We start from the raw sequence: 24,160 nt of genomic DNA on the forward strand, positions 1-24,160 counted from the left end.
AGACCAGGTCGTCCTGTCAGGTCCAAGGGGTGGCCTCTGGGGTCAGGGCTGAGCCCCTCACTCTGTGACATCCTTGGGTAAGCTAATCAATCACCCCTCCAAGTCTCTGTCTCCTCGCCCATAAAATTATGGTAGTGAGACTGATCTCAAAGGGCGAGTGTTGGGGTGCCTGAGAATACATTATGTGAACACTCTGTCTCGGTGCCCCATTCTTGGGAGTTGCCAGGAGTGGCCGAACTTAGTTTCCAATCTCCTCTGGAGCACTGTCTCTCTGCCTCCCTCCTCCATTTATGTCAGCAATTAAAGCTGACTGTGTTCTTAATACGTTTGGTTGGTCATTTCAAAGCAGTTGCCTCTTGTAGCATTTCCTTTTGAGGACAGTGCTGTTGGTGGCAGGAGAGTTTAACAGAGCACACATCTCTGCCCCACATATTCATCTCCCCACTGGTGTCCTTAGTCATTTTGTGTCTCCTCTCAGTTCTCCGGAAGGTTCCATTTCAGGTGCCGAGATGCAAAGAGGCACAATTCAAGATTTTTCTTCTTTTCACAGCCTGTGAGATTTTTAACAAAATATGCAGGGTTGGGGGAGGTAGATACTGCCATGTGCGTTTATTCTTTGCTTCTCAAGGAAATAAAATCCTGGATTCTCTGGCAGGGATTCCCAATCTGTGCGGCCACGAGAGAGCCCGGAGCTCTCTGACCATTCCCTGGATGTTGGTCTGGATGAAGGGATGGGGTTGGGGGGGGTGGGGGGTGGGGCGCGGGGTGCTGCTTCTGCCCACCTGCTTGGTTGCTGCTGCTTGTGACTTGAGGCAAGTTGCGTTTGCTCTTTACACCTGGCCTGTGAAATATGGATGGTGCAGGGCTCAGCAGATCGCGTGAACTAATAATGGATGTGGAGGGACACAGTGCCCTGCAACAAGAGTGGCAGGTGATGGCGATAATGCTAGTAATTTTTCTGCAGTGACTGGGGCCCAGACTTCAGCCAGTTCAGCCTCTGGATCTGCAGGGGATGTGGGCATGAAGAGGGTGTGTCCTTGACTTCTAGAGGCTTGTGGCCCAATAGCAGGAAAGACAAGTGCCCTTTCACACTTAATGCCAGACAAAAATGGGATAAATGCTAAGGTGCTGGGGGTTTTCAGAGGCGAGGGGGTTTTGGGGTCCCTCTACACTTAGCTCATTGAGTCCCCTCTGAACTAGCTAGCTCTCTAAGACACCCACTTATTGTCACCCCCGTTTGCTATACAAGGTAATGATCTCGGCGAAGCTAAGCCACCCCTCCAGGGTCCCACTCACAGCAAAGGAGGGGCAGCACCCAGTACTTGAACTCCAAGTCTGCCAGACTCCAAGCCCATGTTTCCCCCCAACATTATGCTATGTGGCCCCCCACCACACTGCTCAGGGCGCCCCCACCCTGGTTCCAGCCTGTCATTCTCAGAGGACTGGTCTCTCTGTGGTCCCTGAGGAACTGGGGCCCTCACTTGTGACCTCTCCAACCTCCCAGGCCCTCTCCCTCTCCTGTGTGGCTATGCCCCACCTCCCTCCGGGATGCTGAATGAGGAAATGGACTTCAGGTAGGGGCAGTAGGAAAATCCTTTCAAAATGAGGCACCGTATGAGAGGGGAACAGCTGGCAGAAACATGGAGGGCCAAGGGGAGGGCACAGCTCTGCGCAGCCCAGTGGCCATCCTGCTGGCCATCCTGCTGGCCTTGGGTTGTGAGCCCTGGGAGCAGAGAGGCGGGGGCTTTTTCACCTTCTGATCCCTTGTCATGTCACCCTACGATCTGGTGCGTGGCTCCTGCGGGTTCACTAAGGAGATGGGAACTTAAAGCTGGTAATGTCCCAGGCAGGTGCCCACTGTGCAGAGTAGCGCAGGGAAGGCTGCCGCCCTGCATCCAGGTATGGGGGAGTGATGGCGGGGTCCTTGTTCTCTCCAGAGGGAGCGTCAAGCCACAGTCCTGAGCCAGGGCCGTGTGGCACTCTCTCTGCTACTGGTGGAGTCGGGGCTCCGGGCGTCCCACCCAGAGGCTGGGCCGGAACTGCTCTGGGGCTGGAGTTGGGGAGTAACCAGCCGGCCAGTGTGGAAAGAGCATCTGCTGGGTGTTGGGATCGCATTAGGAGCCACTGGACGAGCAGAAATGGCTCCTGTTCTTGGGCTTATTCCCAGGAAGGCGGCGTTATAAAGTGGGTACTGTGGGATCCCTGGAACCCTTGCATCTCCACTGCCTCCCTGAGGGATCTTGGACACTTTTCTTTTCCACTGTGTGCCTCCATTTTCTCATGTAAAATTGGGACGATGAACTGTAACTTCCTCTGAGAGGATTAAATTACCTGATACAGGCAAAGCACTTTAGCCCAGTGCCTAACACATCGTGAGTGCTTAGTAAATTTTGTTGTTACCATTACTGCTGTTAGCACAGCTACAATTTGACTGAGGAGAGTGAATGTTAAAAGAACGGATGCAGTAATCCAGAGTGTGGTGTGCTAAGTTTTCAGTACGTCTTAGAGTGTATTAGAAAGTGTTAAAATGTTCTTGGACAAGATATTAATGATTTGTACTTGTACATTGTAGTATTCCCAGTGCCCCCCAGCTTGCCTGGCAGATGGTGGCCCCTAGTAGATATTTGCTGGGTGATTGCTTCCAAACCCACATCCTTCCCTGTCTCAGGCCTTGCCACATGCTCTTTTCTTGATAAGTTTCTTCTAGTTCTTTGGGGGGCACTTCTACAAAAAGGTCTTAACCTCACCTCTGTTCCCAGCCCCGTTATCATAATCTAAATATTTCTCCTTCAGACTCCTTTTCCTTATAACATTCCTTATAGTTCACAGTTACTTATTTGTATTTATTTATCCAATCTCTGCCACTTGCACTGAATCATAAATTCCAGGAGTGGTAGGAGCCAGTCTTACCCACAGATCCCCAGACCCCCTGTGGCGCCTGGCCAACAATGGGCAGAGGAAATCTTGCCCTGACCAGGAATCAAACCGGCAGCCTCTCGCTTTGCAAGACAACACTCAATCAAGTGAGCCACGCTGGTCAGGGTGGAGTGGGTAACTTTTATTTACTCTCATCTGTAAAACTGAGGTCAAGACAGTACCGCTCCCTCCTTACCCTATTTGACCTGGTGGTCAGGTGGCCGGGGTCAGACGGTATCCCTTTGTTAACGTGTGCTCCAGCTGGAAAAGCGTGTGTGTGTGTTTGTTCACTCATTTACTCACCCAGCCTTGAGGGAGCCCCTGCCCCGCGCTCAGACCTGGGAAGTCCTCTTTCTGTGTCCCCGCTGCCACTGAGCAGTGAGCTTCCCACGGTCGGGGGGTGCTTTTGTCTCTTCACATCTCTGGTGCCTAGTGCCTAGCAGGAGCTCAGCGCGTGTCTGAGGAACGGCTGAACAATGGAGGCACTTGTAAGGTGGCTATCATGGATGAGGGGAATTCGTAAGGGGGGAGGGGGGAGAGCAAAAGAATCCGTGGTGGTGATAGAGGGACAGTTGAACTTGGGCTGCTTGTCTGTGTTTGGGTTTGATCCCACTCAGACCATGTGGAAGAAGGTATTTGTACTACTCTTGGGTGACAGGCATTAGGCCAGGTTCTGGCCAGGTGATCTTTTTGATTTCCTGTCCCGCTGATAATGCCCACTGTAGGGAGTTAAGTACAGCAAGTAAGGGACGTATATCTTAGTACAGCCACTCTAAAATGACCTCCCTTCCCCATTCTCTGCATGGCTTCTCCCGACTGGCATCTCCTCGGACCGCCCCCCCCCACCCCCACCCCCGCCCCCTTAGGGAGGCCCCTGAAGCATTCTGGTTAGCTTCTGCTTTTTCACTGCAGCAAATCATTAACATCACACTTCTGTCCCCTCCTGGGTTCCATGGCCAGCAGGTCAAGGCTCTTCCAAAGAAAGCTGACTAATTATATGCCTTGTCTGAACAGAATCCCACAAGAGGAGCAGAGCAGTGTGGCATATGCACAGTGCTGGAGTAGCAGCAGGCACCCGCGGGCTTTCAGCTTTGGGGGGAAGTGGCTTTGGAGGGTGTGTGTGCTTCTCGGCCCCTCTCTCCCTGAAAGTCGAACTGGCAGCCGCCCCCACTTGCTCGCTCACTGGCTCTGAGTGTTAGACTGTGACGCTGCGCTAGAGCCTGAGATCTCGCTGCCAGTGGAGTGATAGGGAGACGGAAGAACAAAGGGAGACGGGCAGGAGGCTGGATGCTGGCTAGAGACCAGGCTGCTTGAGTTAGAGGGGGTTTCTCTCCAAGTGGCAGAGAGTTGGTGGCTGAATTCTCGCCACATCTCCCATCTGCTCGCAGTTCTCCGTGGGGCTCCTTCGCTCTTTTTCCTCTGGCCCCTTTTTCTCTCCTCCCTCACTCCTCTCAAGGACATAGTTGTGTTCTTTGCTTTCCTTGGACCAAAAAGAAATCAGGCCTTCTAGTAAGATAACCAGAGTACAAAGGCCCAAACATTTTTAAGTAGTTACTCTTTTTCTCTGAATTCACCCAGTGTATTGGCATTTTTGCTCAGTGGCGAGGGCCTCTCCACCTCAGGTCTGAGAGGGACTAATTCAGCGTCTCCTCTACAGACCGACACTGAGAAGCACTCGCAGGTGGAGAGGAGCTCCCTCTGGTCGGGCGACGATGTCAAGAAGTCCGACGGAGGGTCGGACAGCGGCGTGAAGATGGAGCCAGGCTCCAAGTGGAGGCGGAACCCCTCGGACATGTCTGACGAGTCCGACAAAAGCACATCAGGCAAGAAGAACCCCGTCATCTCCCAGACAGGCTCGTGGCGGCGTGGCATGACGGCCCAGGTGGGCATCACTGTGCCGAGGACGAAGCCGGCCTCCTCGGCGGGCATGCTGAAGACCCCAGGATCGGGTGAGTAAGAGGCGGTGCTGTCTTTCATCCACAGGTGTTGGTTTCAAAACCAAAACCGTAGTCACTCTAGCAAGGAATTGGGGTTTTTGGGGGAGGGGGGGGTTAAATCCCATAAATGCTCAGGTATTTGTTCTTAGGGTGTAGACTCTGCTAATAACCAGCCTTCAGGAAAGTCCGCATCTCTTCCTTTTTCCAAGTGGAAAAATGTGGGGAGGGTTTTCCAGTCTGAAGGCGGTCCACTGCTGAGGCCGTGTTACACTGGCATACGTGCGCTGGGTAAGAACGCACTCACGGGGGCGTGTGTTTATAAGCTGTTGGCATGTTTTGTTGATGTCTCCATGATTCGAGGGTGGGTGTAAACAGGGGAACTGTTGCAGCAAGAAGTCAAGGGTCCCTCCTGGAGAGGTTAGGACCATCTTTTCAATGAACAGAGGGAGAAAGTTCAGTGAGAGTCAGGCCTCTTCCCCAGACGTGTCCGTGATTGGCTGGCTTTGCTCTGTGCCGGGTAAATTTAGACTGCTTTGCAAATGAGTAACATCATTGACATCTGAAAGGCTCACGGTGACAGTGGTAGACTAGATTGCCTTTATGAAAAGCTCTTTCCTCTGCCTCCCAAGGGCCCTGCTCTCCCCAAGGAGACTGTGAACCAATTCTTAGGAGGAGGGGAGAATTTTAAACAGACTGAACTGGATGAGCCGGCTTCTTGGTTTGCAGGTTAACCTTGCCGATTTCTCTCTCAGGAAAAACTGACGATGCGAAGGTGTCCGAGAAAGGGAGGCTGTCCCCCAAAGCCTCGCAGGTGAAGCGCTCCCCGTCAGATGCAGGCCGCAGCAGTGGGGACGAGTCCAAGAAGCCCCTCCCCAGCAGCTCCCGGACGCCCAGCGCCAATGCCAACAGCTTTGGGTTCAAGAAGCAGAGTGGCTCGGCTGCCGGTCTGGCCATGATCACAGCCAGCGGGGCCACTGTCACCAGCAGGTCGGCCACCCTGGGCAAAATCCCAAAGTCATCTGCACTGGTCGGGCGGTCCACCGGTCGGAAGACAAGCATAGACGGGGCTCAGAATCAGGACGATGCGTATCTGTCCCTCAGCTCGCGGACACACCTGCAGTACCGGAGTCTGCCACGGCCCAGTAAGTCCACCAGCCGGAACGGGGCTGGGAACAGGTCTAGTACTAGCAGCATAGACTCCAACATCAGCAGCAAGTCGGCGGGCCTGCCGGTGCCCAAGCTCAGGGAGCCCTCCAAAACGGCCCTGGGGAGCTCTCTGCCGGGCCTGGTCAACCAGACGGATAAGGAGAAAGGCATCTCCTCAGACAACGAGAGCGTGGCTTCCTGTAACTCCGTGAAGGTGAACCCGGCAGCCCAGCCTGTGTCCAGTGCGGCTCAGGCCACTCTCCAGCCAGGGGCCAAGTACCCCGACGTGGCCTCTCCCACGCTCCGCAGGTAAGTGGGTAAATGGCACTGAGCAGAACCGGAATATATGGGATGGTGTCCTGGCTTATGAATAATTTTCTGTTTCTTAGTTAAAGCCTCTGTTTCTTCCACTTCAGTCTGAGGATAAAGCTGTTTGGTCAGAGGCTGCCAGCAATTTCGCCGTCACCTGGTTATTTTTCCATGTTAGAATGAAAATCTTAAGACTTTATAATCGATCATCCTGAGTTCGAAGCTTGGGTTCACCTTAATTAGCCACCATGTAAACTTTCTTAACAGTATGTTTCAGCTTTCTCATCTGTAAAATGGGGATACCAATACCTACCTGAGAGTTCTTATGAAGGTTCATGTATGTAGCCATATCTGGCCCATAGTAAGTAGTGAATAACAGTTAGCTACCATCCAGATCTGGATAGGTAGCTCGGGGGATACAGACAATTTTTTTCTTGTCTTGTTAACTCAGTGGCTGCAATTCCTCATCATTATGCTAGACAGTGGTCTTGGCCAGATCCTTTTCTCAAATAGTCCAATATTTTCTGCATACTTATTTATAACCACGTGCATAATTCCAAATTAGTCTCTGAAATTTTAGCTTCCTTTAAAAAAACAAAACTCTTGAAACATAAATTTTTCTGAAAAAGAGAAATTGATTTTCTATTACCTTAAAAAAGCATTTTCTCACATTTCCACACAGGGTGGGAATTGTTATGTGAAAGTACTATTTGCTGTTTTTTCTTCAACTTTGTTTTAAATTTCTACAGCTTTTGCCTGTTCATAGTATCTCAGTATAATCGCCGTACCCACTGGACCGTTCTCAAACTCCACGTGTATGGCGCAGAACTTAGTCTAGCTTCTCAGGAGATTTCTTGTCATAGGAAAGAGTAAGTCCAAGGGCAGCAAACCATGCAGTGAAAAAAAATAAAAGCTGTGTGCACATGTACACATTTGGGGATGACTCGGAGTGCTCGAACAGGCTTCAGAAGAAGCATTCCACATGAAAGGTGTAATGAAGCAGTTCGCTGCTCTTTGTCCAGACTTGATTATTAGAATTTCAGTAATAATTACTTTTTCTGGGGAAGGTCCTATCAGGCTGTTCTTTGTTGTTGTACCAGATTGCCTTGTAAATGAAAATTTTCTCTGCTTCTTGCCTTAAGTATTACATGTAATATTCACTCTTTGGTATTATGAATTTCCTTCCGTAACTACAAAGACATTTTATTAGACCTCTAGGTTAGTGCACTAGAATACTTGAAAATGCACGTGTTTTCTTGGGTTCTGCATGGAACACCTTTCAGCCAGTTCCTGACAGTTGCATGTTTACTAAATGGTTTAGGTGTTTTTGTTGTGCCTTAGTATGGAGAAGAGAGATCTCGGGTGAAGTGTGGTAACTCTCTTCAACGGAAGAGAGTTGGGTGTTCTCAGTGTCTTTAGACACAGCAGGATTAGGAGCGATGAGTGGAAGTGAAGACGGTGCATCAGATTTTGGCTTTCTGACCGACAGTGCCAGGCAATGGGGTGAGTTACCCCTTGCGGTAGTGGGGTCCCCATTACTGGAAGAGTAGAAGCATTCTCAAGCCAAAATTCAGTAATCGGATGTTTCATTCTTTGATTGTCACCAGGCAAAAGTGGTTCTCATCTGTCACCAAATATTGTAGTGAGAATTGATTACGTGGTCTGTTGGTTGGTCGTCTTTACGATAATTGAGATTTATAAGGACTCTTCAGAGAAGACAGGTCAAACTTGTGCCACTACGCAGTGTGGGGAAGGGCCACCTGCCAATTGGTGTTGTCACCACTTTGCAGAGATGCCTGTCCCAGCAGAGTTTCAGTGAGCGGAAGCACTCGCGTCACTGGAGCGGGTACCGTTTGCTCCCGGACGGTAAGACAGCCCGGCCGCTCACCAGGTGCCCTTCTGCCAGCAGAGGAGGGAGACGTTTGTGCCGTTCCCTGTGTTCCAATGGCACATTTCTGGTTATGAGCAGGGGGGATGACATGGAATGGCATTTCTGTATCTCTGGGACAGAGACACAGTTCACACTGTGTGTCTGGTCCAACGTCTTGGGAACTCAGCAAGTTTTCTGTGTGCACCAGTGGGCAGTGCTGGCTCCCCGGCCTCAAAGGCACACCTTTCAGGTGGGGCTTTCGCTGGAGAAATCTGGAAAGATGCCTTCCCCAGGCCTCGGCCAGGTCTAGGCTCGGGTTCTCAGTTCTACATGTGCGTAGAGATCAAATCGGCTCAATGCCCGGGGTCGAGCTGTCATAAGCCAAGGGCCTACGTTGTGCCTGGGGTCATAGATAGAAAGATGATGCAGGCAGCTCTTTTCCTTCTAGATGTTTCCTGGGCCAGGGCAATTTTTCTGTTTACTCTGCTCGCGGAAAGAGAGGGAAGCAGGATCTTGGACCAGCGTGAAGAGTCCTGTAGAAAATTATTCCCCGTGGCCCTTGGACTCGGACAGAGCCAGGGTCCCAGGTGCAGTGTAGCACCTGGAGCTGGGGTGTGTCCTTCATGAGGGTTCCGGTGGCCTGTCCCAATGGGATCTCCGTAGCCATTTCCGTTGAAACGACTGTGCCTCCCCTTAGGGACTCCCATGGCTCGTGGACTGGAGCCACACCCGACTAAATAGCTGGGAGCCCCTGGCTTGGGTGTTCAACCCAAACAACCCTTTGTCTCTTCACAGACTCTTTGGTGGGAAGCCTAGCAAGCAAGTGCCCATCGCCACAGCTGAAAACATGAAAAACTCGGTGGTCATCTCCAACCCTCATGCCACCTTGACCCAGCCAGGTAACTTAGAGTCCCCCTCAGGCAGCGGCGTCCTGAGCAGCGGGAGCAGCAGTCCTCTCTACAGTAAGAACGTGGATCTCAACCCGTCTCCTCTAGCTTCCAGCCCCAGCTCAGCGCACTCGGGCCCCTCCAACAGCCTCACCTGGGGCACCAATGCCAGCAGCCCCTCAGCAGTTAGCAAGGACGGCCTGGGCTTCCAGTCCGTCAGCAGCCTCCACACCAGCTGCGAGTCCATTGACATCTCCCTCGGCAGTGGAGGAGGCCTGAGTCACAATTCCTCCACGGGCCTCGTCGCCTCCTCTAAGGACGACCCCCTGAGTCCCTTTGTGAGAACCAACAGTGTGAAGACCACACTGTCAGAAAGGTTGGTGACGTGCATTTGGCTGCCTGTCTCTCTCAGAAAGACACCCTTTCAAGAGACAAAGGATTATGTCAGGAATCCCACATGTTAGTTGCCGTAGCCTGGGAGAGGGCTCTCTTTCTGGTCACCGATGGCTTCCGCAGGAAAGCCAGTTTGGGGCGGAATTCAGCTCAGCTTCCTGTTACCCTTTTCTTCGTGGTCATTCTCAGTGCTTGGAGCTGCTGGAAGTCTCTTGGGGGTAGATTTAATGTGTCCATTTGAAATGGCATTCCATCTTTGAAATCCTTCCGTTTTATTCTGTTTGTTCATCAGTTGGCTTCTTTCTCCACCCCTTGTAACTGTGCAGGCAGAGTGGGTGGCCGGCTGCAGCCCTGGGGTGTGTGGTAGGATGTTCCTTAGGCAGCAGGGTCAGTTTGGTGGCTGTCATGGCAAACACCCTCCCACTGAAGGGATGCTGGCCAGTGACAGGAAATCAAGAAACCTAAAGCATCCCCAGAGCTCTGGATTTCACTTCAGTGGTGAGGAGCCCACTGTCTCCCTGATAGCGAGGAAAGCAGGCCAGGGTCAGCCCTGGGAGTGAGAAAAGTCACTGTGTTTTACAACTCCCCTCTTTCTTCCAGTCTAATGTTCCTTCTCTTCTTTTCTACCTGCCTGGACTTCTAGCCCTCTCTCTTCCCCTGCTGCTAGCCCTAAGTTCTGCAGAAGTACTTTGCCCAGGAAACAGGACAGGTAATGACATCATAGGCCGGAGACCCCACCGAGCCTTCTAGGTTCCTCTGCCCGTCTGTGTCAAGCCAGTTGTCTTGTGTGAGGCTGTCGGCCTGAGGCTTCCGCTTGTGTTCGTGGCTCTGGTGTAGTATGTGACCCCCAGACATGCCAGTGAGGGTCTGTTCCGCTGTCCCCTGAAGCCCCGGGAGAGGTGGAGGTGGGCTGGCCCCTCCCTTCCCGACTTGGGAAGGAACCTCGAACCTGCCACTTGAACTGGGTGCGGCAGGAGCTCTCACTCGCATCTCAGCGTTCCTGTGGCATGCTCCTGCTTCCCGCCCTTTCCCCTTCTCCCTCCCCTCCTGTTCCAAGCCCAGAAATGGTCTGCCACCCACCACGAAGCTTGGCCCTCACCTTTGTCTCCCACCCCCTCCACTCCCCATGCAGCTGGCTCTTCTCCCTTTCAAGTCCTTCGCTGCAGTTTGGCTCCTTGTGTTCTGTAGGCTGCTGTGTTCTGTGTGCCCGTTTCCTGTAATGATAGTGGGAAAGAGTACGTGGAGCGTTGAGACTTTACAAATGAAGAGGCTTGTTTGCCCCCAGCTGTCCTGTGGGTGGGCCTCAGAAATGGATATTGGCCTTGAATTTGTGGGGGAGCCGTGGCTTGGCCAAACATAGCAAGCAGATGTTGTTTCATGATAGGAAAAAAAATTAATGAAAGCCCTCTTCACCTCATCAACAGCAAAATCTTTGTTTTTGTCAGACTCACAGACCGAGCCTTTAAACCCTTGTTCCTTGGAAACCCAAATGCCTTGACTTTATCAGCCCACAAGTTGTGACATGCCCCGACTCAGGCCCAGGGCTCAGCTCTTAGCTACGTCCAATGGGGACTGCAGAAACAGAGAGGGACCTGGAATTCACTTACGAATTCCAAATATGCAGACCTCAGGCCTCTTAAAACTCTCCAGCAAGTCCCTTGCCTCACTGGAAGTCACCGCCCATGGCACTGGGGTGGCCCAGAGTTAGTGGTGCAGAGAAGGTGGCATATTGCTCTCTAAGAAGCGGTGGTGACGGTGCAGAGATGGGCGACTGGGTGGCAGAAGGCACGGGCTCTGCCTCAAGGTGCCGCAGCCCCTGAGTTTGGCTTTGAACCTGTGGGGCCGAGTGGCTCAGGCCTCTGGGTGGTTCAGGGTGGAGTATGCGTTGGCGGCAGTGCAGGATGAAGACAGGGTTATTCCAGCTGCCCTCGGATGGCCTGCATGCTCCGCTGGGCACAGGGCCTTCCTGGCGAAGTGAGCCGCTCTCCCCAGCGCCCTCCTGCCCCTTCTTAGCCTTTCTCGCCTCACATCGCCTGCTTTCTCTGTGCTTCTCTGAAGTTTTCATTTTTGTTTTAACTTCCCTACAGTGACCCGCACCTTGATAGGAACACTTTGCCTAAGAAAGGACTCAGGTATCTGTGTTTCCTCCTTGCATCCATGCCATGTGGTGTGGCTTTGGGGCTTGGCTGTGGGGGGTTAGGGCTGGGCTGGGTGCACCGCTTTGGCCACCGCAGTAGGACCTTGGACGACCGCTCCCCTCCCAGCCACTCATTCTCATCTCTCCATTCGTTGGCTTATGTGCTTGAGCAGAAGCTGTGCTTTTCCAGGCTTATCGTGGTGAAACCATGTCATGCACAACTGGGGCCCGTGGATTTCGTTGCTGAGCACATCGCCATGACCATTCTGTTCACGGGCTGGCTTCCCGGAGGAAGGATGTGGCTTGTAGCATGTTGATTTGTGAGCTAGGACGGAGCCAAGGAGGAAGGAAACATCACCACCAAATTTGAAAATACTTAACTCTCGGCCCATAGAAAATTGCTAAGGACAGATACTTAGCACTCATCAAAATAATCATCGAAAATCGAATCGACCCAAGCAAGACATGGGCGTAATCCATTTTTGGAGGAAAGAGAAGACAATCAGAAAGTGATGTCCTTTCATCCGTTGTAAGTGACGGCCTGGGCTCATTTTGGGTGCCCGTCCTGGTGAAACAAGATGCTGTAAGTCACCGCGCCTCACACCATGTACTTCACTTTGCCAATCAGCAGAACCTCGGTTCTAACGCCTGCCCCATGGTTGCAATGTCGTATGGTTACAGCTGTCATTTCCCTTGCCCCCTGAACACCTCCTCCTCTGTAGCATCGGCTTCCCCCTGCACTAAGTATTATGTGCTTTGCAAAGAACGGAACTTGGAATGAAATGTTGCAACACTGTCATGCGTGTCTGTAGTTGATAACCTGTAGCTCATAAGGCCGAGAGCATTTTGAACAGTCATGTGAGGTAGGTATCACTGCTTTCTTTCCAAAGGAGCTCTGGGTAAAGCCAATTCTAAGATTCTAAAAATAAAGGTCTCCCCAGGGTGGCCTTAGAAAGGGGAGCTGGCAAGGCCTTTTATACTGAACAGTGTTCATCACACCGATGGGGGCTGATCGTCAGCGACTGGGCTGGATGCTTACATTTCAGCCATTTCTAATGAGTGGGACTTGCTGCCCCACCGTTGTCCCAAGAGGAAGCTAACCTCTCTAAATATTAGCATTTCAAAATGCCATCTATCAATTTCTGGAGCCGATCTATCCTATGAAAATAATGGCACTCTGGCTTTTTTAATTGGCTTTAAAAAAATTCAGAAAAGGGATGTATGACAAGCTCTCTTCAGGCAACTGATGTGACCTAGAGAGTTACGTGTCCAGCTGGAGTGAAAACACAAAGGCGACGCGTTCTTCCCTTCCTTCTCGCTCTGACTTTCCCCTTCCAGCCCCTCCCTCGGCACGCACGTCCGATACCCACACACCCACAGCAGCTCTTTTTAAGCCAGAAGAATCCCACTGTTGACGGAATCACTAGCCACCGTGTGGCAGTCTGTTTGTTAGTCTAAGCGTTCTCCAGCCACTTAGATGGCGTAGAAATTTGAGAAGCTACCTGTGGGCATCATGAGAAGAAGGTGGACTTTGAAATCGCACAAAATAGGTAGAGACCTAGGCATGTGACTCAGGATAACATCTGTGGAGGCACTTAGCTCATTGGAGACATTCAATAAATCATTACCAAACACACTGCAGAACAACTGAGAAGGGGTACCAGCCTCTGAAGAGCCTTCCTTGTCCAAAAGCTGATGATGATTTAGGGTTCCTGTTACGCAGACTTGCTTGCGTTGGATCTCAGCAACTGCTATAAGCGTCGCTGTCCTCACACCTTTTCATGTATGGTTTCTTTCTTTTTTTTAAATATTTTATTTTGTTTTTAAGATTTTATTTATTTATCTTTAGAGGGAAAGGGAAGGAGAGAGGGAGAGAAATATCAATGTATGGTTGCCTCTTGTGCATTCCCTGCTGGGAACTGGCCTGCAACCCAGGCATGTGCCCTGACTGGGAATCGAACCGTGATCCCTTGGTTTGCAGGCCTGCACTCAATCCACTAAGCTACACCAGCCAGGGTCTTGTCTGGTTTCTGATACGCTATGGTTCGTGGCCACTTGCGTGCACTCTAGAATGCAGGTGCCGTGAATTATCTAATTAAAATGTCCTCGGAGCTGTAACAGCGGCTTATTTGGCTGCTTTGGTCCCGCCGAGGTGGGGGCTTTGACATGACGCTGTCGTGCATCAACACGTTACAGGTACGCCCCGTGACAGCTCTTCTGAGTGTTCACCGACCTTGCTCCCTTTGTGTATTCCCTCCAAACTGCTAGGAATTCCAATTTTCCCCAAAGGCGGCCAAGTAGCAAAAAAAAAAAAAAAAAAAAAGATGTTTTGAGAAACTTCTTAAGTTTCGGGATGTGTAGTGATCTGATTTCTTTTTTTAACGTCAACTTTGGCTATCTGATCGTTGTCAGCTTCACGGAGTTCATTTTTGTAAGCGTTGATCATAGTTAATCCCAGCTTGATTTCTGTCTGCCCAGGTATGCTCCCACCTCCCAGCTTCGCACACAAGAAGACGCAAAGGAATGGTTGCGGTCCCACTCTGCGGGAGGCCTGCAGGACACCGCCGCCAACTCCCCCTTTTCCTCCAGCTCCAGTGGAACTTCTCCCTCCGGAACAAGGTTCAACTTTTCCCAGCTTGGTGAGTGGCTGCTGGTCAGTGGCTGTGCTGACCAGCTCCCTAGGGCAGAGGCGAGCTTGCATTTGTTTTCTTTTTTCTTTTTAAAAATTTTTAAAAGATTTTATTTATTTATTTATCTGTAGAGGGGAAGAGAAGGAGAGAAATGTCAGTGTATGGTTGCCTCTCGCGTGCCCCCTGCTAGGAACTGGCCTGCAACCCAGGCATGTGCCCTGACTGGGAATCGAACCACGGTTGTTTGGTTCGCAGACCCGCGCTCAATCCACTGAGCTACACCAGCCAGGGCCGAGCTTGCATTTGAAAGAGGCCAGTCTCAGACTCTCAGTCTCTGGTCAGCTTTCCACAATGTAGTTTGATTAGAGGAGATGGATAGCCAAAGAGCTGGAGAAAATGGAAACGGTTTTGGTACTCTAATCAGTCATTTTTCTTTCTGTGGCTGGTAGAGGTAGGGCTATAGCAAAGAACTTACCATCCCATTCTTGATTTCTAAAACCCGAAGAAGTAGGGGGTATAGCTTATACCATGTTTGGTCATCCTCATTGCTTTATTAAGCTAGAAATAAAAATCAGGGTTTGATTGAACAAGTATTCTTGGAAATGCCTACTGCTGACATAATGCTTGGATTGGCACGGGGGGAGGGACAGAATTTGTAGCACGCTCCCTGCTGATATGTAGTGGATTCTTTTTTTAATGCAACAAACACACTCCGGCAGACTCGTAAATAGGATCAAGGAGAAGAGTCCAAAGCTTTATAGGAAGCTGTGTAGAAACTGAAGGGTTATGTACAGTTAGAAAGAGGAAGGCTCAGTCCTGGCTGGAATTACAGGAGAAGGAGGCAGGGTGGGAGCTGAGCCTTGGGAGACTGATAGAGGCGGGTAAGAGCTTCTCCAGTCTCGTCTCCTTCTCTAGAGAGAGCAGCAGCCCTTCCCGAGGGTTGCTGGTAATAAACTCAGAGTCTTTACTTAAGGACAGGTGTGGCTTGTAATCAAGTATGACTTAACTCTTCATTTTGAGTTAACTGCAGGGATACTTCTGAAATAGTGTATATTGCTAATGACAGGATTTTAATAAGAAAGCTAGTTTCGGCTACACTGAATGCGCCCCCTTTGCACCGAAGCTCTCGAGGCACCAGCATTTGGCGTTCCCCATCCCAGGCAACAAGACCTGTGTGCGTATTGTTCTTTCCCAGCCATAACTCTTTGAGGCAGGAGTTTCTTGTCATGCACAAATGCTTCCCATCTGATCAAAAGCCCGGTGGGACTATTTTGGGCTTTTGGCTTTAGAGGGAATTGTTCCAGATGAGCCCAGGGAGTAATTAGCTCATGCCTGGAAGGTGACACTAGCTTGTCTGAACGTGCCAAGTTGGAAAGCTGAGGCCCAGAGCCTCAGCTTTGGAACTGACCCACCTTTCCTCCCTTATTTTTAGCTCTCAGTGTGTAACTCAAATGCTGATGTGACTACCTTTTAGAAAATAGACGAGGGAGAGGAGTTGGCAGGGACGGATATGGCTGATAATAAGCAGTCTCCTCTTCACTCCCATCCAGGATTTGAACAGAAACGTGACTTTGCAGCCTTTTGATTCCATTCCTTTCGTTCCAGCGAGCCCCACCACTGTCACGCAGATGAGCTTGTCCAACCCGACCATGCTGAGGACCCACAGCCTGTCCAACGCCGACGGGCAGTATGACCCGTACACCGACAGCCGCTTCCGGAATAGCTCCATGTCCCTGGATGAGAAGAGCAGGACCATGAGCCGTTCAGGCTCGTTCCGGGATGGGTTTGAGGAAGGTAAGCAAGGAGACTGGCCGTCTCCCAGGCCAGCGGGTGTAGTTAATGCTCTTCTATGCCAAGGTCACTCCACTAAGCTAGAGTCTACCTGAAAGTGCTTCCAACTCTCCCACTAACTCTGGGTGTCAGACTGGGGAACCAAATAGTCAGATCTGTGTCTTAATGAACCTTGAAGGACTCTAGGGAAGAGGCTGCTGAAAAAAAAAACCTCTGGCGACCCTTCAAGCCGGCTGAGTTCTGTTCTAGGCTTCTCTGCCTTGGACGTGGGCTGGAGCTCCTTGGCACGCACCTCCATCTCGAGGTTGCAGTGCCAGCTCACCATCTCCGCAGAGCGAGTTCCTGGAGAGTTCATTTCCCTGGGCGGACGCACCCATAGGGCTCTGGGGGTCAACCTTGCCTTCCTGCTGCACTCCGGAATTTTCCACTTCTTTATTTAGGCGTCAATTGTTCAAGGTTATTGCTTTCAGCGATGCTCTTTTCCTTCTTTGCTTGCTAGATGGGAATGTTTTAGATTAGATTTTTGTGTTCTGTTCATTTTAATGAGAACTTGGGGATGAAAATACTGTGGGCAACTTTGTCGGCCATCTTCCTACCTCGGTTCTGTTCTCGTTCCCTTTGCTCCTTCACTCAAGGTGTGAGTCAGGGAGACAAGCAGTCAGAACATTGTGGGGGGACATCACCCACTCCCCAGAGCTTCCCAAGGGCAGGCCGATAGGGCATTGGAGGAAGTACTCGTTGACTAGTGTATGGTTAAGAATGTGTAGTGAGACGACCAGGGTTTGATCCAGTCCCGCCATGTATTAGGTGCATGATCTTGGGCAATTACTTTGCCTCTCTTTGCCTCTGTTTTCTCATTGATAAAATGGGAGTGATAATAGCACCCAGCTGGAGGAATTACGAGAATTAAATGAGATAATATATACAAATGTTAACCCAATGATGTTATTATATGTCACAGCCTGTAAACGCAGCTTTAGCATTGGTGGTCTGGCAGCTGGAAGTCCCCCCGCCAGAGGATGGGGGCTCTGGGTACAAAGGGAGCCCAGGCTGGGGGCTGTGTCTCTAGTGGTGTTCCCCCTTTTTTTGCCAACCACAGAACAGGAAGTAGGAGGGGAGTCAGGGGTACTTCCCTCTGCCCCCAGTTCCTGTCACGGTGGGGAAATAGCCCCAGCATCCTCTAGGTGGGAAAGAACAATCAAACCTGTGACTGTTTCAGAAATCCCTAAACAGGTCAGGAGGGACAGAAATGTGGGATATAGGCTTCTAGTTTGCCTGATGTACTTTCTTTTTTTTTTTTGAAGATTTTATTTATTTTTAGACAGAGGGGGAGGGGGAGAGAAAGAGAGGGACAGAGACATTGGTGTGTAAGAGAAACACCAATCCATTGCCTTTTACACACCCGCAGCTTGGGAACCTGGCCCGCAACCCAGGCAAGAACCCTGACCAGGAATTGAACCGGTGACCGCCCCCCTCAGGCTGCAAGCCAGCGCTCAACCTACTGAGCCACACCAGTCAGGGCCTGATGCACCTAAAGGGTTTTAGAGTTTAGTTACAGAGCAGTTGCCCTGGTTTAATCTTTTTAGCTACTTAATTCTCTCCACCCTTATTTATATATTGTTTGCATTCAGTGACATTCAATGAGCAGATGCAAGCCTGTAAACCCATATATGGGAACCTGCAGGGACTGAGGATTAAGGAGGGTGGAGCCTGAGTGACTGAGAGAGTTTCCCTGCTTTTAGGAGCTAGAACTGAGTGCTGTAAGCACTCAGAGCAGGAGGGCTGGCGGATGTGTTGACCCTACGGTGCAGGATCAGGCAGTTTGTCTTGAACTTTTTTCCCAGTCAGTGTGCCGGCCAGGCAGGGCCCCAGAGCACTCCCAGCCCTCTTGAGGACGACGCACAGATGGAGCGCATCCTGGGCCGCATTCATCTTCTCTGTCATGAGCGTACCTGAGTGAACTGCGTGCGGTGCCGAGGCTTGCCCAGACAAGCACGATTCACCTCATAAAAGTCCAGGACCACTGCAGCGCCCTCATCAGATAGCTTTTACTTACTCACCTGGCATCAAGCTCTCGGGCAGCACAACCGTGGGGTATCCGGGTGTCAGAGTGACGCTGATAACAAGTGCTTGCCCGCAGGCAGGGTCTAGACTTTGGTAACCCTCGTCACTCATGGCGACGCGGAGCTGACATCAGAGGTGAAAGTCAGATTTGTGGGGAAGAGGCAGGGACTGCTGTCGATACACTATAAACACATTTTCTTCTTTTGGGAAATCCGGCGTCAGGTTCATTTCTGTCTCTTCAAGGCTATTGCAAAGACAAAATGTGACTTATGCGATGAGATGGGTTTTTTCTCTGTCTCTCTTTTTTTAACTTATTTTTAATTTTTCAGTTACAGTTGACATTTAATATGATGCTAGTTTCAGACACACAGCTCAGTGGTTGGACATTTCTGTAACTGACGAAATGGTCCCCCGGTTACAATGTTTTTGACTGCACCGTGTGCTCTACTTGACGTCCCCGTGACCATTGGTAACCGCCAGTTTGTGCAACTTCATCCCTTCCCCCTTTCACCCAGCCCCCAACCCCTCCCATCTGGCAACCCGTCAGTTTGCTCTCTGTGTGTATGAGGGTTTTCTTCTGTTTTGCAAGTTCATTTACTCTGTTTTTTTGATTCCCCTGGGTGCAGTTGCATGTTTTTAATTCCACTGGAGAGACTCTTTCCCCCCTTTGAAGCATTTACAGTGTTGCAGAAACAGTTGGGAAAGTTTCATGTCTCACTTTAGAACCTCCTTGTAAGAAGCAGTAAGGCATAGCACGTGCCAGAACGTAGGGTGGAAATTTAGGAAGAATGAGCATGCGTGTTTGTGCAGGAATTTTACAGGGTTTAATAAGCACCTTCCATTTCGAGGGAAGCTTGGGTAGCATAACCGTGTAGTTTAGGCAGAGGCATGGCCCACATGTAGCCCTTCCAAGTTATTTCAGGTCAGTTCACTTCCATCAGGTGCATGATGCAATCTTCAAGTCAACTCTAATAGCATATACTCAGGGAGATGCTTGAGGCGTTTGTAAATGGATGTCTTTGGAGGGAAAGAACAATCTCCCGACTGTACCACTCACCCTAAGAGCTCGTGCAGTCGGAACCATTTCACGGGCAATCGCAGGGGCAGGGCCCAGCAGCTTTTCGTGAAGAAGTCCCACCTTGCAGCTCGCTCGTGTGTCTCGCCCCCGAGTTCCAGCTGCAGTGCAAATCCGGGCTCCTTCAGCGTTACCAGTGGGGCTTCGGTAAAGGGCCAGCCCCTGGTCAGTGCCCGCTCACTGAAATGTGGAAACGAGTTGTACTTGCTTCAAAGGCTCGATGAAGATTAGGCGAGATAAATCCTGGAAAGCATTTAGCGAAATGACTTTGAAAAGGGGCTCAGAGTAAGGACTCAATCAATGGTAGCTTTGGTTATAATCGATCGTCATGTTTTATTTTATCCTGCTCCCCAAAGGCCATTTCGTCCCTTTTTGGTTAAGGACAAAACTGAGACAGAAGAACTGACTTGAGGAGTTTCTGCAGCCAGGACTAGATCCCAAACTCTCGATTTGAGCCATGGGTTTTTCTACTCAATTCCCCCTTGACACTGGCTCTGCCCCGCCTGCAGCTGGGCTTCCCTGCCTATGTGAGGTGAACTGGGACCCGTCATCAGCCTGTTCTCGGTGTTCAGTTATACTTCTTTGCTGGCTGAGGGGGCAGCCTATTAGCCTTCACCCGAACCTCGTTCCCACCGGCTCCTTGCGCAGTACCCGGTGGCCAGGCAAGAACCAGGGTATGATGCCCAGATTCACCTTCTTCCCTGATCCTGAGCACCTATGTGTGCTCAGCCACATCGCTTACCCACTCTGGGCTTTAATTTACCCTTTTGTTAATTGGGGATAGAAACTCCTGTCCTGTCTGGACATACTCCCTATAAATTCTCTATGATGATGAGGGTCCCTTCAAACACTAGTACAAATGAGGAAGCGCTTTGATTCATACAAAGCTGCATATACACATGAGATGCCCACGTGTGATGTCAGAACAGTTGTTGCCTCATTGGCTGGAATATGCCCAGGTGGTTTCATGTGTCTCGTGACTTCACCCCCCACTAAAGCACCTTCTCAGACATTGGTTCTGGCTTGTGCCTGCCCGTAGGTGGAACAAGGGGCTTGGGGACGCATTCCGAAACAAACCAAAGGGCTTTACCAAAAAACAGAAAGAACGAAACCACCCAGAAACCAGTCAGCCAGGTCACTCGAGGGCAAAGCAAGCAGATTGAATTCCTGGATGCTGTATGACCTTGAGCAGCCACGTGACCTGTCTCGGTTTCAGATTGCTCAAAGGCACAGGTGGCCTAGGTGTTCACTGAGGTTCCCTGTAACTTCACATTGTTGGCGATAGAGTACAGAGAAGAAATACTCGGCCCGCCTTGGCCGCTCTGGCTTGGTAACCCACATATGGCTTTTGTTGTCCGAAAGAATCCAAGCCCCACAACCCAGGCTCTGACTTGGCTCGGTTCACTTGAAGGAGGGCCAAGTGCAGGGAAGCCACGTGCAGTTTGGGGTTGACCTTGGAAATCAAGAAATCTTTCTTTGGCTCACAGCCTTGCTCTTGCTCTGGACCGAGTGAGAGGAGTTAACTTCAGAGAAAAACAAGTGCCTCCACCCGAACCCTGCCAGATGTGCGCTTCCTGCCCTGTGGCCCCCGCTCACACGGGGATATTGCCGAAGGCATTGTCAGTAAGCCTGTGCGGTGGAGAAAGAGAAGAGAACACAATTTCCAGCTTCCAGCAGCTGCGTGCTGTAGAGCCACCCTGGGCAGGCATCTGGCAGGGCAGAGCGATGGGAAGGGGTGATCGTGGGGTCATGCTGTCCCCATCTCTGACCCCAACGCAGCCTGCAGTATAATCTCCGACTGCTACTTGTGTCCTGGGGCTAAAGTAGGTTACCCCTTTGGAACATTAGTTCACCAGGTTGGGACCTGAGAAGCCTCTATTAATGTGTGGACATATTAATGCTGAAAGCCGTGATTGGCCGTTAACACCTTTAACTGATATTTCATGGGATATGAGTCAGACGAGTCATGGTTGGAGGGAGAACGGAGGCAAAGATCTAGAACTCTGGGCATTGCTAAGGAAGGTGGGTGTGAGTGGTGGTGCAGGGGCAGCCTTATTGTAACACACATGTGAAGAGAGAAGAAGGCTGATAGGGCAAGCCAAGGGCAATGTGGATTCAGAAGGAGAAAGCCTCTTCAGGTGAGAGTCGGGGAAATAAGGGAAGGCTTCATGGGGAAGGTGTTTGTGCTGATCCTGAAGGTCTGGACAGACAGAAATGAGATTCATCTTAAACAAAAGGGACTATATGGGTGGAGACTCTGAGGAGGCCAAGTACTGCCCAAGGCATGCTTGAGAGACCAGTGTAGGATCCGTAGTATCAGGAGGCGCCTGAGTGGTACACTGAGCTGGTCCTCAGACATCGCGTGGGCAGGTCGCTTCTGCCAACTGCCGCTCCACACCGAGCTCATTCCTTGGGCGGCGAGTGAAATCCCCCGAGCAGGTGTGGGAAGTTGCTCCTGATCCTCCAATGCTCAGACCAAAGGTGATAGCACAGTGTGGGGCAGAGGCGTTCCACCCGTGGCCGGGAGGGCTGTGCCCCGTGAAGAGGTCGCTGAGGTCTCCCCAGGCATGGTGCTGTCTTGGAAACAAGTTGTCGAGAGAGTACCAAGAATATGTCACGAAAGAATCTGGGTCCGCAGAAGAGAAGTCAGCCAGAGTACCTTGTCGTAGAAAAGACAGACCATGCTTTAAAATTTCACAAAAGCGACGAACAAAGTGTCTCCTCTTGGCCGGAAGGGTGATAAGAGGGTATGAGGATGGTGCTAAGGCAGAAAGTACCCGTTGGAGACAGAGGGGACGACACCACTTGCTTGTCTCTTTGGGGACATGACAGAAATTGAAAGAAGAGTGTAATGTCACTCGATATGGTTTCCAAACAAAGGTTTGTGGACAAATGTTCATTCATCCAGAATGAATTTACTATGGCCAACAGCCCCTCTGTGTCCAAAATAACCAGCTCACTTTTGCACATACAAGTGGCAGGTGCTAGTGGGATGTAAAACATACATGGGCCACGACCTGAACCTGAAACGCACGCATTAGAGGAAAGAAGGGAATGAAGTGTGCCGCACCGGTGGCAGGTTGCCTCTGGGTGACAGAATGCTGAGTCACGCAGGTTACAGTAGTGCACGGGCTTTTCAACACTCCAGTGTCCTTGAACATTTTCATTAAGTCATCATGTATCATTTTGATAGGGGTACAAAGTATTTAGGAGGTTGTAGGGGAAAATGTGGTAACAGAAAGTTGACTGATTCCTGTAACAACTTATTCCTTATTTATTTGGTGCTGACTCCGGCCAAACCAGGAAAGGCTGAGTCAGGCTGAAATCCACTTGCTCTGAACCTGGTAGTCCCCCAGAAGACTGAATTTCGGCTTCCTCCCCCCGCCCCCATTCTGGCTCCACAGCACCAGCTATGCAAGTCACCTCTTCTTTTCTTTTTTCAAATAGTTCACGGATCCTCGCTCTCCTTGGTTTCCAGCACGTCATCAATTTATTCAACAGTGAGTATAAATCAACGCTGTACAGCTATGATCGTGTGAGCTGAGGTTCCTTTATCAAATGTGTCCAGAATAAAAGACCAGTGTTCTTCCTAGAGAGAGTATCTCCATTATAAGGGGATCAATTAATTAGGCAACAAGATCGAAATTCACAAATGGCTCTTGATTAGAATGTCCCAACCAATGAATCAGGACCCCCGCCGCTTTGTTAAGGTGGCTTTGTGCTGTGGGTGGTAACTAGTTAGCACCTGTGAGAAGCCTTGGCCACCTGCTGGGAGAATTCAAAAAGAAAGGCCTTGAAAAAGGGACTCATCTGTCTGCCTCAGTTTCTTGATCTGTAAAGTAGAAAGAACAGCTGTCCCTACCTTGTGAAGTCTCAAGGAGGAAGGATTAAATGTTCTGAAGATGGTATTTTGCTACAGTACAAATTCACTGAAGACAAGGGCTGTTTTCTGTCTTTATTCCTAGTGCCCAGTAAGTGTTCAAAACATAGGTTTGCCTAGAACAAGGAGATGCACGCGAGGCTGTGAACAGTGTGCGCACAGCTCAGAGGAAGCACGCACACATGTTTGCTGTCGTGGGGAGTTTCACTGGGCAAAGGCCTGATGTGATCAAACGTGGCACTGCATTTGTTCAGAGGGCCTTTTGTTAGCTGTGTGTGTAAATACTTGGGAATTCCTATAGGAAAAAATCTATTAATTAAGAAGTGAAGATTATTTAGTCCTTAATTCTGTGGAGGGACAAACGTTTTTTAATATTTCAGATTTCTGGGCTACATAGCAGGATGAACTATATATAGCCCCTTGTAAGTAAAAGGCCATCCCGGAATCACATGAAAGAGACCACGGCCTGACTGTTCTTTCTTAAGCCTCAAACAAACACCTCCATGGTTATTGACGCGGTCTGATTCGGAGGGTCTAGAAATGCTCTTTTGCTCCACTCACCTCACCCCTCTGACTCCCGAGTACCTCTTTCTGCAGCTGATCGCCTTCTCTGAAATTTCATCACGGAGTCCTGGCTTTCATTTGAAAGGCTTTATATATAGTAACCTTGGGGAGAGGCCGTTTAAGCTGTTATCTACTAGGAAAGCACAAAGGTGGCCTTCTAACTGTGAGCTAGTCTTTGTTCTACACTGGAACTCTGTGATACTGATACCACAGACGGGACTGTCGAGCCGAGATTCACCTCTTCAGCAGGATTACTGGCACCCAATACGTGCCAGGCTGAGCCCTGCAGATACGGTTTAAGTGCAGAGAGGAGCCTGCTGCTGAAAGAGGAAGGCAGAGGCACCAGAGGGCCCCAAGGGACGTAGGACGTGGGACTCCAGTTTCACAGGGTTGGTGCAGAGCCACCGTAGCAGACATTTCGGTGTCTGCGCCCCATGTCTTCTCAGTGGCATTCCCAGGGTTCCCTGTCAACCCGGAGGGGTGGGCCCTTCTGAGCAGAGGGAAAACCAGGAGGCTGGCCTATGCCAGCCTTGGGAGGCGCAGTGCGTGAGCTGCTGCACC

General features: G+C 50.5%; 1 protein-coding gene across 5 annotated transcripts in view; it reads left to right on the top strand.

Moving 5' to 3' along the window:
• NAV2 (neuron navigator 2) overlaps positions 1 to 24,160 on the top strand; it is a 370,498-nt gene that overhangs the window by 302,717 nt on the left and 43,621 nt on the right. For 3 of the 5 annotated variants that reach the window (XM_037040372.1, XM_037040373.1, XM_037040374.1), the window contains 8 exons: positions 4,574 to 4,865; positions 5,606 to 6,308; positions 8,974 to 9,441; positions 10,102 to 10,167; positions 11,546 to 11,590; positions 14,074 to 14,234; positions 15,831 to 16,019; positions 22,603 to 22,655. In XM_037040372.1, the coding sequence (XP_036896267.1) occupies positions 4,574 to 4,865; positions 5,606 to 6,308; positions 8,974 to 9,441; positions 10,102 to 10,167; positions 11,546 to 11,590; positions 14,074 to 14,234; positions 15,831 to 16,019; positions 22,603 to 22,655 (1,977 nt within the window). Of the gene's footprint in view, positions 1 to 4,573; positions 4,866 to 5,605; positions 6,309 to 8,973; positions 9,442 to 10,101; positions 10,168 to 11,545; positions 11,591 to 14,073; positions 14,235 to 15,830; positions 16,020 to 16,563; positions 16,654 to 16,787; positions 16,797 to 22,602; positions 22,656 to 24,160 lie in introns of all 5 variants that reach the window. The other 2 variants (XM_037040376.1, XM_037040375.1) reach the window with 2 other exon arrangements.

This window comes from Sturnira hondurensis, unplaced genomic scaffold (assembly GCF_014824575.4).
Source record: "Sturnira hondurensis isolate 20B ecotype Veracruz unplaced genomic scaffold, ASM1482457v3 Scaffold0002638, whole genome shotgun sequence".
Lineage (NCBI taxonomy): Eukaryota > Metazoa > Chordata > Mammalia > Chiroptera > Phyllostomidae > Sturnira > Sturnira hondurensis.